The sequence below is a fragment of the Callorhinchus milii genome, unplaced genomic scaffold (genome assembly GCF_018977255.1).
Source record: "Callorhinchus milii isolate IMCB2004 unplaced genomic scaffold, IMCB_Cmil_1.0 Scaffold20, whole genome shotgun sequence".
Taxonomy (NCBI): Eukaryota; Metazoa; Chordata; class Chondrichthyes; order Chimaeriformes; family Callorhinchidae; genus Callorhinchus; species Callorhinchus milii.
In genome coordinates, this window is record NW_024704761.1 from 11,365,853 (window position 1) to 11,380,495 (window position 14,643).

Below are 14,643 nucleotides of genomic sequence, written 5' to 3' on the forward strand. Positions count from 1 at the left end.
AAACTGAGGTTTCAACCCGCCCGGAAATCAAACATGAGTCCTCTCGCTTACAAGACGAGTTCTCAGCCTTGACATAACGCAGTGCAACAAATACAGCAAAACCCAGAAACTGGGGCAGAGATACCCTGCACTAATCTTGCTTTGAGGTGAGCACGAGACAAGGCCCTGGAGTTCAGGACCTTGAACTCCCCCACTACAATGCAGCAGCAATGGACAACTCAGCTCATGAAAGATCCCTGCAACTCCCACCAAAGTAGAACCGCTTCTTTAGGTTAGGAATGGAAAGTGAAACACTCTGCGAGTTTTTGTTCTCAAAACAAATGCATTGATCACCCGAAATGACTCAAAGTGGCCTGGGTCACACAACACAAGTAAGCACTGCAACTGTTCGGAATCTATCAAACAAACAACAAAAATGTCGAAGAATATACTTTGAGGATAGTTTTTCCCATGGCGTTTACCACACTATTTTAAAGTGGGCTTCCTGGCATCTAGGACAGTTTTGTAGAAGTATTAAATGATTTCCAATACTTTGATTTTCCCTCCCTACCGAAAGTCACTTGCGTGCATGCGTCCACATGCTCACGTAGCGACCAATTTACAAACTAACTGAACACAGTGAATTTGGAGTAAATCCTGTGAGACCGTACTGAGCAATAGCCTTCAGTGCATCTCTTCTGGCGTCAGCGCAGGTAGCGTCTTTCACTGTGATCCACGTGACTTTCTGCAATCCTTCTAAAACCTACGAGATGGAAAAAAAGAGAGAATTACAACAAATAGTCAGATAGAAATCAAAGGAGGTCACTTCCCCTGCATAGCCACACTCACTCTGGTAATAATATATATAATATATAATAATTATTGTGTTTGATAAATGTAGCACCTTATCAAGTCTTCGAGACATCTCAAAGCGTTTCACAGAATATACTGTAAAATGAATTGATTGTATATTTTTGTAGGTGAAACGCAGCAGCCAATTGCGCACAGCAGCGCCCCACAAACAGCCATGGATTTAGTGACCAAATAAGAGAAATTAACCAATTAAGGTATCCAACGAACAAAAGCACAACCTGACCTATGTATTATCTACTTCAGTTCTAACTTTAATGGTACAAAGCATAATAGATGTTAATTCAATGTTATATTCAATTAGATATTGCATGATGCTATTGAACCTGAATTCATATCTACACACCTCTTGTGGGTATCTAACTTTTTAACAGTTGGTGATAGGTTTTTTTAAATATATAAAGTCTTACTCTTTCGTGTCAACCTTTTTCAAAGCTCCAACCAGCTTTTAGTGTCGAGGGACCACTTGTGGCAACTTAATCAAGAGAGGAACAGAAACAATAATAACTTGCATTTGTATAATGCCCCTGACACAGGGTAGCGTCCCAGAGCGCTTCAAACAGAAAGCCAGAAGGTAAGAGAACATTAGCGTTCAGAGGATGGCAGTATTCCTTTCAGAGACTAAACATGCTTCTTAGGATTTCTCTTACTAATTTGGGGCATAGTGTAGTAGTTAGCGCGCTTGCCTCGCAAGCGAGAGGACTCGGATTCGATTGCCAGGTTGGACAAACCTTAGGAAAGTTTCCTTACTCCACACACCTGTTTACCGAGCGGTAAGCAGGAACCTAGGATTGTTGGATCCCTTCTGGTGTAATAATCCCTCCAAGGTTTGGTCACTCAATCCATGTCTGTTTGTGGGACACTGCTGTGCGTAATTGCTGCTGCATTTCGTTCACAAAACATACGCCCACAAAACAGTCAATTCACTTTACAATATATTCTGTGTGAGAAGTCTCAACAACCTAATAACCAATATAACGCGAGGTTTATTATGCCAGATTTGTAGTTACAAATGTTGCAGAGGTTTGGGCACTGACCTGGTGAAGCATCCCATCCAGCATAAACTTAGGGAGGGCACCCAGAGCTAAGGAGAAGCCACAACGAGTCATCTCCTCCGACGTCCCCAGCTCTGAAATGTACTTGTTCAGTTGGAGAGCTAAGGAAAATATGAAATTGAACAGAAGCGACAAACTTAGAAAACCGCTCACTTTACATGTAAATCACAACTGGCTTCTGTGATTATGTTATAATCTCCCACATCCCCAAAGGGCAGCACGCGGTTTCAATATCCATTACAGCATAAAATCATTAGGAATAAAGTGGACAGATGAAGAGGCACCCCCACTATCAGAGAAATAGCTATCTTTTGTCTGCTTTTCTGCACAAAGCTTCCTTTCAATACTGTAATTTCTGAATCTTTTGGGGATTAGAGTGGCTGGTTTAACTGGAGAAGTTAACACCCAGCACAGGGTCGATGGGCCGAATCTCACAGCCTTAAAATAAAACCCAAGATAGTGTGAATCAAGGTCTGAAGCTTTTCTTCACAAAGAGGGTTGTGAAGTTGTGGAACGCTCTGCCCCAGAAAGCTGTAGAGGTGAAAACAAATTTATGTTAGGAAATAATATCAGGATACAGTTTGGGGTCTGACACGTGCAAGCGACTGCCAGGATCATGGATGGCGAACTGGATGGACTGTGGTCTTCTTTCACCAGCAAATTCTTTTCTTCTTATGAAAATAATGGGGATGCTTAAAAAAAATACAGATTGGGTAGAAGAACTTTTAAGGCGTATGGTGAAAAGGTGAAACTTCGGGATCAAAAGATCTGCTAAGGTCTAATAAAGTGGAAGAACAGGCTCCTGAGGCTGAATGGTCTTCTTCTGTTCCCGTCTTCTTACCTGTGCTGCAATTTCCAGGATTCTAAAAAATCCACTGAACCCTGGTATGCTATTGAGAACCTGCACTAAATGTCATTGTTTATCCTGTGAAAATGTATAAATACCAAACAACCTCCGACTTTAATATTCTCCAACCACATTGTCATTGGCAAATTTGGCACCCACTGGGTTAATAAATAATAATAACAATCCTTGAGTTTGATATTGCGCCTTATCACGTCTTCGAGATGTCTCAAATCGCTTCACAATATACTGTAAAGTGAAGTATAGTTTGTATAGTCTGACTACAAGGATAGTCTGACTATAGTTTGTGGGTGAATTTTGTGGGTATCGCACGAATATTACTCTTTCTGTGTTCATGTGATGTAATCTTTTCATTTGCCCACCCAAAACATGCCAGGTGGCTTCTGCAAGGTGGTTCACAGCAGCATTAACTTATTTACATTCACTTATTTACATTCTGATGTGGCCAAGAGCTGCTCTGTAGAATAGAATCTTTTTATATGGAAACAAAGAAATCCATTGTGCAGCATACTTGTACAAGTACAACTGAAATGTATTTATTCCACACTTGCCCAAGGTGGCTTGTTGCACGTTTAATTTTTAATTCATTGTCTGTGAATGGCTGGGTTCAAATTCCGTTGTTGAGACTAAGCTCCAGGCAAACACCCTAGTGCAATATAAGGAAAGTGATGCATTGCTCCATTCTTTTAGATGAGATAATAATAATCCTTGTATTTGATACAGCACCTTAGCATAGCGTTGAGACGTCTCAAAGCTCTTCACAGGGTATACTGTAAAGTTAATTGACTGTATATTCTGTGGGCAAAATGCTGCAGTCAATTGCATATGGCAGTGTCCTACAAACATTTTTCTTTTTTTTAAAAGGGATTATTACCCCCCAGAAAGTCATCCTCCAATCGACTAACCTGTTTCTACTTACTGCTAGCTAAACAGAGGCATGTGGACTAAGGGCTTGCCTAAGGTTTCGCCTTGCCCAGGAATTGAATTCAGGTCCTCTCGCTTGCGAGCTACAGGACTCAACAGAGTCCATACAGGAGATGACAAATCAAGGTGGTGGCAGCCTATTTCCAAGTGGATGCTGAAGGTCCCATGACACTATTTGAAAAGAGAAAGAGCTTTTCCTGGTTTCCTAACCAAGAAACTTCAGGACTAATTTTCATTCACCTCATGGCTTTTTGTGGAACCTTGTAAATGCTACTTTTATCTCTAGAATTTCCATGCATGGTGGGATGCATGGAATTCTCAGTTTGGTTTGAATAAGCACGGTAATGGGTTTCCACGTGTATCAGACACCCAGATAACCGAAAAAAAAGCCTACAAAAAGTCACTACAGTAATTACCTGTGATGTACTTTCAGACATTTCAATGTGACAAGCTGCAAAAAAAATGCAAGAGCTTTCTTTCCTACAGCTAACGATTACTTCTAGCAGTGGATGCTGTAACCATGCTCTATATTGTCTGCACTCGCTGGGGACTGAGTAGAGCTCTGTGGGTGCAGGAGCAAGCAGTGAAACATTGATGTGCCCTGGCCAACAATTCCCCCAAATAAAAATTGGTTGATCACTTCATGGCTGTTTGTGGGACATGACGGTGCACAACTTGTCCCTCGTTTTTGCCAACAAAATATCAAGTCATTGCACTTGGCCATAAATACTTCCAGAGTGAAAAGCGACAAATCAAACTAAAGCAAATGCAAGCATTATTATTATCATTACATCTATTGTTGTCGCGTGTTTTCCACAAAGGAAAGTGGCCACCCAGGCAAACTCATTAAAAAAAATGATTTTCAATTGAATGGAGGATCAAAAATGAGGCAGTTTCTTACTTTGCTTCTCCGGTTCTGCTGTTCCTTCTGGGGTCTGGTAAAACTCATTGCACAAGGCGGCCAAGGCTGCAATAACAGCCTCCTGAAACTAACAACAGAAGGTTTGCAGGTGATTTTTTTTGGCAAGCAAGCTCTGTTTCGCAACAAAAGCAACAAGCAGAATGATAGCAAAGAGGAGCGGGACCCAGTCACAAGATTGAATCAAATTAATTTCAGATTCAGCCAACCTTACAAAGGTGAATTAATTCTTATACTGGCAGAAATATCAACTGTATCATACAAGCTTCTAAAATTGGCTTAAAACAAAATACAAAACATCGAACCCAGTCCTCTTGCTTGCGAGACGAGTGCTCTAGCTGCTAAGCTACAGTGGTCAGTGCTCAGTGTAGTTCGAGTTATTTATACCCTTAAGTTTGAAATGGCCGATTTTATTTTATGATACAAATTATATTTGTATCGCGCTTTTCACGTCCGGAGGATATCCCAAGGCGCTGGACAGTCAAGGATTTGCACACAAGCTGGAGGTTGGGGGTCAGGAAGTGCGGGGTGGGTAGGGGTAGGAGGGTGATCGAAAGCGCAGTCAAAGAGCAGATCTTGAGACGGGCCTTGAAGCCGGCAAGGGAGGGGGTGAGGTGAGGATACTAAGGGATGGAGTTCCAAAGGGTGGGTGCAGAAAGGCTGAAGACATCTGGGGTGGGCAGGTTGGGGGACATGGATCAGATAGAGCCCTTCTTTGAAATCTTTTAAACAGCTTTCTTTTAAAATAAAATCCTGTAAATTATTAACATCGGGTTCTGCCAATTGCTGCTGGTAAATGCACTGTAACCGTATAAATCACAAAGACTTCGGATTTAAGCCCTGGTTCATGCTTGGCTTGCCAACCTCAGCTGATTCCACTCTATCCTCTTCCACCGCTTGTCCTCCCACCTCAACCTTCAAGGCCCTGTCCTTGAGTGGTTTAGGTCGTACCTCTCCCACCGTCTTCATTTTGTCTCTGCAAACGGCTTTTCCTCCGGCCCCCGCACTGTCTCGTGTGGTGTCCCTCAGGGCTCTGTCCTCGGTCCCCTCCTCTTCACCCTCTATATGCTCCCCCTGTGGTGACACCATCCGCAGACATGGGGTTAACTTCCACATGTATGCGGATGACACCCAACTCTACCTTTCCTCCTCTACCCTCAACTCCACGACCCCCGATGTCCTGACAGCTGTCTGTCCGACATCGAGTCCTGGACAGGAGACAACTTTCTTCAGCTCAACGTGCGCAAAACTGAGGCTCTCCTGATTGGCTCCGTCAGTGCCTCCGCACCTCAGGCGCTGACACCATCAGCATCCAAGGCTGCACTCTCCACCTCTCAAAGCCATCAGGAACCTAGGGGTTCTGTTCGACCCTGAGCTGTCCTTTCTTCCCCACATCCGCACCACAACTGGTATCGCCTTCCACCAACTCCGAAACATCACCAGACTACGGCACTACCTCACCCCTCACGCGGCTGAAACTCTGGTCCACGCCTTTATCACCTCAAGGCTGGACTATGGGAACTCTCTCCTCGCCGGCCTTCCCGGGACCTCCCTCCACAAGCTGCAGGTCATTCAGAACTCTCGTGTACTGTCCCGCACCAGGCTTCGGGCCCACATCACTCCCACCCTCGCCCTCACCCTCGCTCGCCTCCACTGGCTCCCCGTCCCCCAGAGGATCGAATTCAAGATCCTCATCCTCACCTACAAGGTCATTCACGGCCTCGCTCCCTCCTATCTCTCCGACCTACTATCCCCCTACTTACCTGACCGTACCCTCCGTTCCTCTGGCTCCGGTCTGCTCCACATCCCCCGCCCCAACATCGGTGGCCGGGCCTTCAGCCTCTCAGCCCCGAGGCTCTGGAAATCCATCCCCCAGTGCCTTCGTCTTGCCTCCTCCCTTTCCTCCTTCAAGGCCGGTCTCAAGACCTTTCTCTTCAACCGTGCCTTCAGCTCCCCTCTCGACTCTCTACCCCCTCCTCGCTCCCTCCCTTCCCTCCCCTCACCTTGACCATTTCCCCACTGCTCGGGTCCTGACCCAACTGTCCAGCGCCTTGGGATGTCCTCCCGACGTGAAAGGCACTCTATAAATGCAATCATGTTGTTGTTGTTGATTCCACAACTAATCTGGGTGTCCCTGGTGAGGAAACAAGTCACTGCTCTGTTCATGCTCGCTACTGAATGATCCAGCGCTTTGGCACTCCCTCCCGACATGAAAGGTGCTATACAAATGTAACTTTGTATTTTGTATTGTATCCTGCTGAAAGCATGAATATTGGGTAAAGATTGTCTGACATCCAAAGGAGTTTCTCAGTACCTGTCAAAGAGATCACTGTCCGAGGGGAATTTTGACAGGCAGGAATGAGACATTTGCTTCCATTGTGGGGAAATCCGTTTAGGTAAAAATTTAATCTCTCTCTACAAATTTGCTTGTACTGTTCAAATGATTAAAAGCACTGCTCTATAACTTCATGTTTCATTAGCGTCTTCTGTAAGGAGATAATTTGTAGTAACTATATTACCTTGATTTTCTGCTTTGGAGTGCTTGTAAAGAGGTGCATACTTTTCAGACTGTCATCAATAAGCCACTGCCATTCACCTGAGCAAAGGGACATTTTTTTTAGTGAGAACGTCTCTTGATTAGAGATAAAAAAATCTATTCGTAAAGCACCTTATGGCTCTAACAAACCCCTCTAAAGACCTAATATCTAAAGTCATTTTGCAAAGTGAAAATTAAGCACATCAATTAAGCATAGGAAGAGGATGAAAATATATATCGACTCCTTTTAGATTTCTTGGAAACAAGAATCTTTAAAAGCAAATGTAAAAAGAAAGCAACTTACTAATTATTGGATCATTCTTGAAAGGCAATTTTGACAATGAGAGTTTTTCTATCAAAGAACAGACTGAAACGAAAAAGGCAAGAGAAACGTAAAACATTTCTCCAGTTAACAACAAGCTGCTCTATTCTATACTATTACCGCAGTAACCGTTTCAAGCGCTCTGAGTCTCTGCCCCGTGTGAAGGATGCTATATAAATGCAACTTGTTGTTATTTACTCTTTAGAACTGCATTTTCAGTGCATTTGGTTTAATAATATTAATAATCCTTGCATTTGATATAACGCCTTATCATGTCCTCGAGACGTCTCAAAGCGCTTCACAGAATATACTGTAGACTATGTTTTTAAAAACACAATCTAAGAAATCACATTTTAAAATATACAATAAAAAAATTAACAATTAGGAGGTTGTTTCTGACTGTGCATTAGTAGCCAATTTATATTTTGCAAACAAAATTCCTCAATGAAAATAAAATTTGGAAGCACCATTTACTTTACTTAAGCACCATAAAGGACAGGAAAAGTCCATTACAATTCATCTACATTGCACAGCCTCAAAAGGTTGCAGAAAGATCGATTAAATAGAAGAATAGAATTCTAAAATTTAGAGCACAGAATGGCCTGTCGAGTCTGCACCGGTTCTCAGAGCAAGCTGTTCATTCAATCCCACTGCCCCACTCTACCCATACTTCTTCAAGCTTTTATCTTTCATATAACTAATCAAATGTTTAAAAGGGTGATATCCATAAATTTAGGAAAAAAAGATTATTGAGGGATAATGTCAGAAACAGAGAGATAAAGTCAGAGAGAGAAAGAGACTCAGAAAGAGAGACTCGGAGCGAGAGAAAAGAAGGAGAAAGAGCACTGGCACAACGTGGTACAATGGTGACTGGTAATACTCCAGGTGCAAGAAATTTTGATTAACGCTTCAGCCAATTAGTATTTTATGTGACAACTAATTATCCCCACTGTTCCTTTATCCACAATAGGCTGTGCTCAAAATAATGTGTCTAATCAGCTCTCTACTGTAAAACGTGTACTGATCCACTTTATTGACCTGATCCAATAAAATAGTGGAATAGATTCAATGGCTTTGTGTGGCTGGTCCCACAGTAAAAATAAAATTGCTCTTTTATTTTTTATATCAAAAACAAGGTCATGTGAATACAAGGGTTCTGCTACAGGTTTATATTAAGCAACTGCGTTTATCTCACCAATATCAAATTTGCTGCTAACCCAAAAGCTATTACACGGTCTTGAAATAATTACTAGTTCCTAAATACTGAGCCCGCAAATCTTCTGCGGTGGCAGTCTCTTTAATGGACTTAACCACAGAGAAAGCTGATGAGGTCATCCTAAGGAACTGGGATAAGGCACATGGATCCGCAACAGACAGAGGAAGGATATCAATCAGAATCTTTCGTTTATAGTCAGATTGAAAACATTCGTCGAGGCCTTTATTCCAACATTTGAAAATGAACTCAGATAAATGAACACTGACAAATGAATAATAATCACCCTTGCATTTGATATAGCACCTTAGGGGAGACCTTATTGAAACATATAAGATTCTTAAAGAGCTGATAAAGTAGACACTGAGGGTCTGTTTCCCCTGATAGGAGAATCTATAACCAGGGGTAACAGTTTTAAAACTAAGGGTCAGCCTTTTAGAACAGAGTTGAGGAAACATTTCTTCACTCAGAGGATAGTGAATTTATGGAATTCACTCCCCCAGAAGGCTGTAGATGCTCAGTCCTTGAACATCTTCAAGGCTGAGATTGATAGATTTTTAAAAAAGAGGGATTAGGGGATATGGGGATAGGGCAGGTAATTAGAGTTAGGTCAGAAGATCAGCCATGATCTTATCGAATGGCGGGGCAGGCTCGAGGGGCTGAATGCCCTACTCCTGCTCCTAATTCTTATGTTCTTATGTTCTTATCACGTCATTGAGATGTCTTAAAAGTGCTTCACAGAATAATCCTTGCATTTGATATAGCGCCTGATCACATCTTCAAGATGTCTCAAAGAGCTTCATAGAATCTACTGGAAAGTGAATTGACTGTATGTTTTGTGGGCGAAATGCGGCAGCCAATTGCACACAGCAGTGTCCCACAAACAGTGGTGGATTGAGTGGCTAATTTTTTTTAAAAGGAAATATTACCCCCAGAAAAATGATCTGTCAATCGCCTATCAACCGGGTTCTTACTTACTGCTAAGTAAACGGAGGCGTGTGGAGTAAGGAAACTTGACCAACATTTCGCCCTACCGGGAATCAAACTCGGGTCTCTAGCTTGCGAGGCGAGTGCTCTAGTCACTGAGCTACAGGACTCCACTCCACTTATATATCATAAATTGGGAGTGACAGTGCAATTTATGGGCGATATGCAGCAGCCAATTGCATACAGTGATCCATAAACAGTCGTGGATAAAGTAGCACTATGGCATGTTGAAAGTCTCTCCTCCCCACTCCCAGATTTTCTCTCCTGGAAGCAGTAACTCAGATGGGGATGCAAGTTCAATGAGTTTGATACGTCAGTTAATTGCCTACTTGTGATGTGTGAGACTAGACTGTGAGGTTCAAGAAGGCGACTCAATGAAGGCGACATTATGCAGCAACGATGGCAGCAACCTAATGAACTAGAATTGGGACATTTTTTAGGGTGCAGGTCACCTGCCAATCTGATGGCCCACAAGTTAGCCTTTTTTTTAGCACGGGCAGAGGGCTGGCACACAGGAAGCTGTGCGCATATGCACAGTGAATGCAGAACAACAATCGCACAGAGTTAATAATAATAATAATCCTTGCATTTGATATAGTGCCTTATTGGAGTTGATTGGGAATTTATGGTCCCCGACCACCGCATTTTAGCTGCTGTACATGATTGAACTTCAATTTCAGATTTCATTCATATGGCTAGCCTCGCCACCCACAAATTCAAGGTTGAAAGGTGACATCAAGGATATGTAAGTAGCCTGGCTATCAGACAATAACACACAGGAGTGGACAGTCGTCATTAAATTTGTGCAGTTCCAAAAGAACTCTGCTCACCATTCAGGAATAAATTACTTCCCATATGCTGCCATGCAGAGACCTGTAGCTCAGTGGTTAGAGCACTAACCTCGCAAGTAAGAGAATCTGGGTTTGATTCCCGGGCAGGGAGAAACGTTGGGCATGTTTCCTTACTCCACATGCCTCTGTTTACTTAGGAACCTGGTTGTTAGTTGGTTGGCAGATCGCACTTCTGGGGGTAATAATCCCTTCAAAAAAATAAAATAATAATTTGGTCACTAAATCAACGACTGTTTGTGGGACACTGCTGTGTGCAATTGGCTGCCGCATTTGGCCCACAAAATATAGTCAATTCACTTTGCAGTAGCTTCTGTGAAGCACTTTGAGACGTGATAAGGCGCTATATCAAATGCAAGGATTATTATTATAAGCTCCTTGAGGTTTAGTTCCTCAGTTTCACATGTTGTATGAAACCTACAAGATTAAAACCTACAAGATTAAATAGCAACTTCTGTTTTACACAATAATCTGCTTTCAAGTGCATTATCTTACAGCAAAAACTATACATTCAGATGACACATTTCTTAACATACCTGCTGGTCTCATTAATGCTCCACCCAGTCCCCTATGGAACAGAAGTAAGTATTAGGAATAACTGAATGAAGAATCGAAAGAGGTGATATGTGAAGTCAAGACAGACGTTTCTGACGGGATCCAAATAAAACTGAATTGAAGCAGTGCTGTTATCACTAGCTTCACATGCACTGGTTAGAATCTTTGCTTTACCAAGAGACAAGAAATAAACGGATCTCAGAATCCCTTAATATTTGCACACATTGGAACTCTTTCCGATAACTGAAGCATAGGACGTCAACTTTCTAATCTCGCCCCATGATGTGAGCTCTGAAACCCAGAATCATCTACGCTCTTCTTCTCTGAACCCTCTCAGTTGCATCGACGTGTGTTAAAGGTTGTTTTATTTGGTCGGCCGGGTGTCTGACACATGCGGAAACCCATCACAATGCTTAAAGGTATCCAAACCAAACTGAGAATTCCATGCATCCCACCTACACATGTAAATTCCAGAGATACATCGTCAGAATAGAATGTGCACACTCTCCCTGGAGGAATGCATCCTGCTTATCTAATTCCGGAAAGTATTAGGCACAGGTTGGCAAGAGCCAAGGCTTGTGGACCCGAGAGTGTGCGTTGGGGTAACTGTTGGAGTCTAACCAGCTAAACCGCAAAGCTTGCCATTGATATCACTGTCTGGCAAAGATAGAATGCCAAACATTGTACACAACAACAGCCTCAACACAAAAATAACAAAATTACATTTGTAAAGTACCTTTCACATTGGGAGGATGTTAAAACATTGGGTGCCTCCCCAGTGATCTACACTAGATTACAGTAATTTGTTTGATTTACAGCATACAAGTGCACTAACTGTCATGGGGATCTGAATGTACGTCAAGGAAATCAAAATAATTCTTACCTGTATAGTTTACAATCAAAAAGCTGAAAGAAATAATAAATGTCAAGCACATATTAAGGCTATCTAAATGCTCCACAAAACTCACAGTAATAAAGTCTCACAGTTTTGGTTGTCAAACTGTTAGCAATTTTGATGGTCTGCAAAAAAATAGCATTCTAGCTGAAACAATCAAGATCAACAATGCAATCTTGCTTTTAGATCATGATATTGCACCCATCTCCTTGTGGAGACCTGTAGCTCAGTGGTTAGAGCACTCGCCTCGCAAGCGAGAGACCTGGGTTTGATTCCCGGCTGGGTGAAATGTTGGGCAAGTTTCCTTACTCCACACGCCTCTGTTTACCTAGCAGTAAGTAGGAACCCGGTTGTTAGTCAATTGGTGGATCGCTGCTCCGGGGGTAATAATTCCTTTAAAAAAAATGATGAATTGGTCACTTCAATCCACGGCAGTTTGTGGGACCCTGCTGTGCTTAATTGGCTGGCGCGTTTCACCCACAAAATATAATCAGTTCACTTTACAGTATATTCTCAGAAGTGTCAAAGATATGATAATGTGCTGTATCAAATGCATGGATTATTATTATTATCTCAGAGCAATAACGAGCAGAGTTTAAAGCAACAGTTAATTATTACTAAGATGATAATAAACAAGGAGAAGATTGGTAGCCAAAAAGATGCAGAGTGAGGTTAGAAGAAATTCCTTCACTCAAGGAGGTTGTTTGGGTTTGCAATTCACTGTGACAAGCAGTTATTGATTGACATGAGATCAATAGAAATACTCAAAGGAGAACTGCATAAGAATTTGGGCAGTAGAAATACTGAGGGATATGGAGAAAAGAAACGAAAAGTGGGATTAATAAAAATTGGGTGACTTAATAATGCTGGTAGAAATGGCACAGAACCGATACGTTGACTTATCTTTTTCTGTGCTGACTAATATAATAAACCTTGCATTTGATATCGAGCCTATCACGTCTTCAGGACGTCTCAAAGTGCTTCGCAGAATACATTGTAAAGTGAATTTTCTTTTTGAAGAAAGATTTCTTTTAAAATGCTCCGAACTAAACAATGCATCAATTGAACAATGTTAAATTAACAACAACAAAATTACATTTGTATTACGCCTTTCACTTCAGGATGATGTCCCAAGGTGCTGGACAATCAGTGTTTCGGACCTCAGATTGGGGTCGGGACCGGGAAAGATGGGGGCAGAGGGAGAGAAGGAGTTGACCGATGACACAGTCAAAGAGGAGGTCAAGAAACGGTTCTTGGAGGCAAGGGAGGGGGCGAGGCGGAGGGACTGCGGGATAGAGTTACAGAGGGTGGGGGCAGAGTGGCTGAAGGCCAACAGAAAGCCATATTGTTTGTTAGGAAGCATTTGTGACAAAAGGATAACATGGAGAGCAGTTAGTGTGTAGGACTTAACAACAATGCCAGCTATTTTATCACATACTGATACCCAACACAGAGACCTTTGTTTGGTAAATGCTTAAAATCGAGTTGATGGAATGAACGTTTTAGAAACTGATGTTAAAAGAATGAAAATGTTCTAGGAACGAGAATACTCAACATAGTGTACAGAGTTATAACAAGGAAGTGTCCAGATCTTGAATTGAAGGAACAATTCAAGTTATGTTTCATTTCCAGTGGCAGAGAGTAAGATATGATGACAAAGTAACAGAGAACCCGCCCTCAAAATCAAGAGATTCAACTCAGCAAGAAAAAGTTGAAAAATCAGATAATACATCAGAGCCTTCGGCATGTACTTTGTAAAGGAATTAATTATTGACAGGACAAACCCAGTTCTGAGTTTGGCGACTGGTTGTACTGGGTGTATGATCATAACAATCATAACAAGAATCTGATTTCCGGGAAAACAATTTCTTACACATTAGGTACAAGATTAGGTTGGGAGTAATCATTTGTGTCACATATTTCTATTCTCTCAGGTGTCAAGCCCCCAGTGCTAAGTGTTTTGGAATGTTCTCCCATCATGCAAGGCTTCGTGAATAAATGCAAATTATATTGCATGGTATTTTGTAACTAATGGTATAAAGCATTCCACAACAGCACACTAAGATGGATAATTAGTCATAAAAAATTAGACCTCTGAATAAATGCAAAACCTCAAATTAGGATTTCAGTTGTACCACTTGAATCATACCTTTCGGTGAATGTTCTTGAGATTTTCCAGAATATTCTCAGTAAGGTATTCAGTCACTGACCTGCCAAAACATTCAAACTTTCATGCACAGAAAAGAACAGCTTCTATGAAATTGCAAGTTATTTTTGAACCCTCGAGAAGACAAGATCTTGTCCACACCCAATACCCATAAGCAACCACCTTCCCAGGATAAAGATCAGTTGCGTGACTCCATGACTCTTCCTTGCTGAGTCAGGAAGCTCTGCCCCAGATGAGATCGGCTAACTCTGCGGGTTACAAAGCTGTAAATTCTGATCGACAACAACTATCTGATCTACGTAGCTTTAATGCTGCGGATAGCACCTGTACGCATACGCCCCAAACTGCTCGAGGGTGGAAGTTTCATTTGAATAAGTTTATTGAGAGATAATCCATTTAGTAACTTCAGTTTAAAACAAGGAAAACAAACTTGATTTTATAGCACCTAAAACTACAACATTTGACCTTTTTCAATAATGCTATAGGATATTGACATCCACTTGAATAG

General features: G+C 41.9%; 1 protein-coding gene across 2 annotated transcripts in view; it reads right to left on the bottom strand.

The window, feature by feature from the left end:
* The window catches only part of tbcd (tubulin folding cofactor D), a 151,652-nt gene that overhangs the window by 41,961 nt on the left and 95,048 nt on the right, over positions 1-14,643 (bottom strand). For both annotated transcript variants that reach the window (XM_042342494.1, XM_042342495.1), the window contains exons 21-28: positions 14,118-14,178; positions 11,957-11,979; positions 11,055-11,086; positions 7,453-7,515; positions 7,132-7,208; positions 4,595-4,682; positions 1,887-2,005; positions 651-742 (exon numbers count right to left, since the gene is read on the bottom strand). In XM_042342494.1, coding sequence (XP_042198428.1) covers positions 651-742; positions 1,887-2,005; positions 4,595-4,682; positions 7,132-7,208; positions 7,453-7,515; positions 11,055-11,086; positions 11,957-11,979; positions 14,118-14,178 — 555 coding nt within the window. The remainder of the gene's footprint in view (positions 1-650; positions 743-1,886; positions 2,006-4,594; positions 4,683-7,131; positions 7,209-7,452; positions 7,516-11,054; positions 11,087-11,956; positions 11,980-14,117; positions 14,179-14,643) is intronic.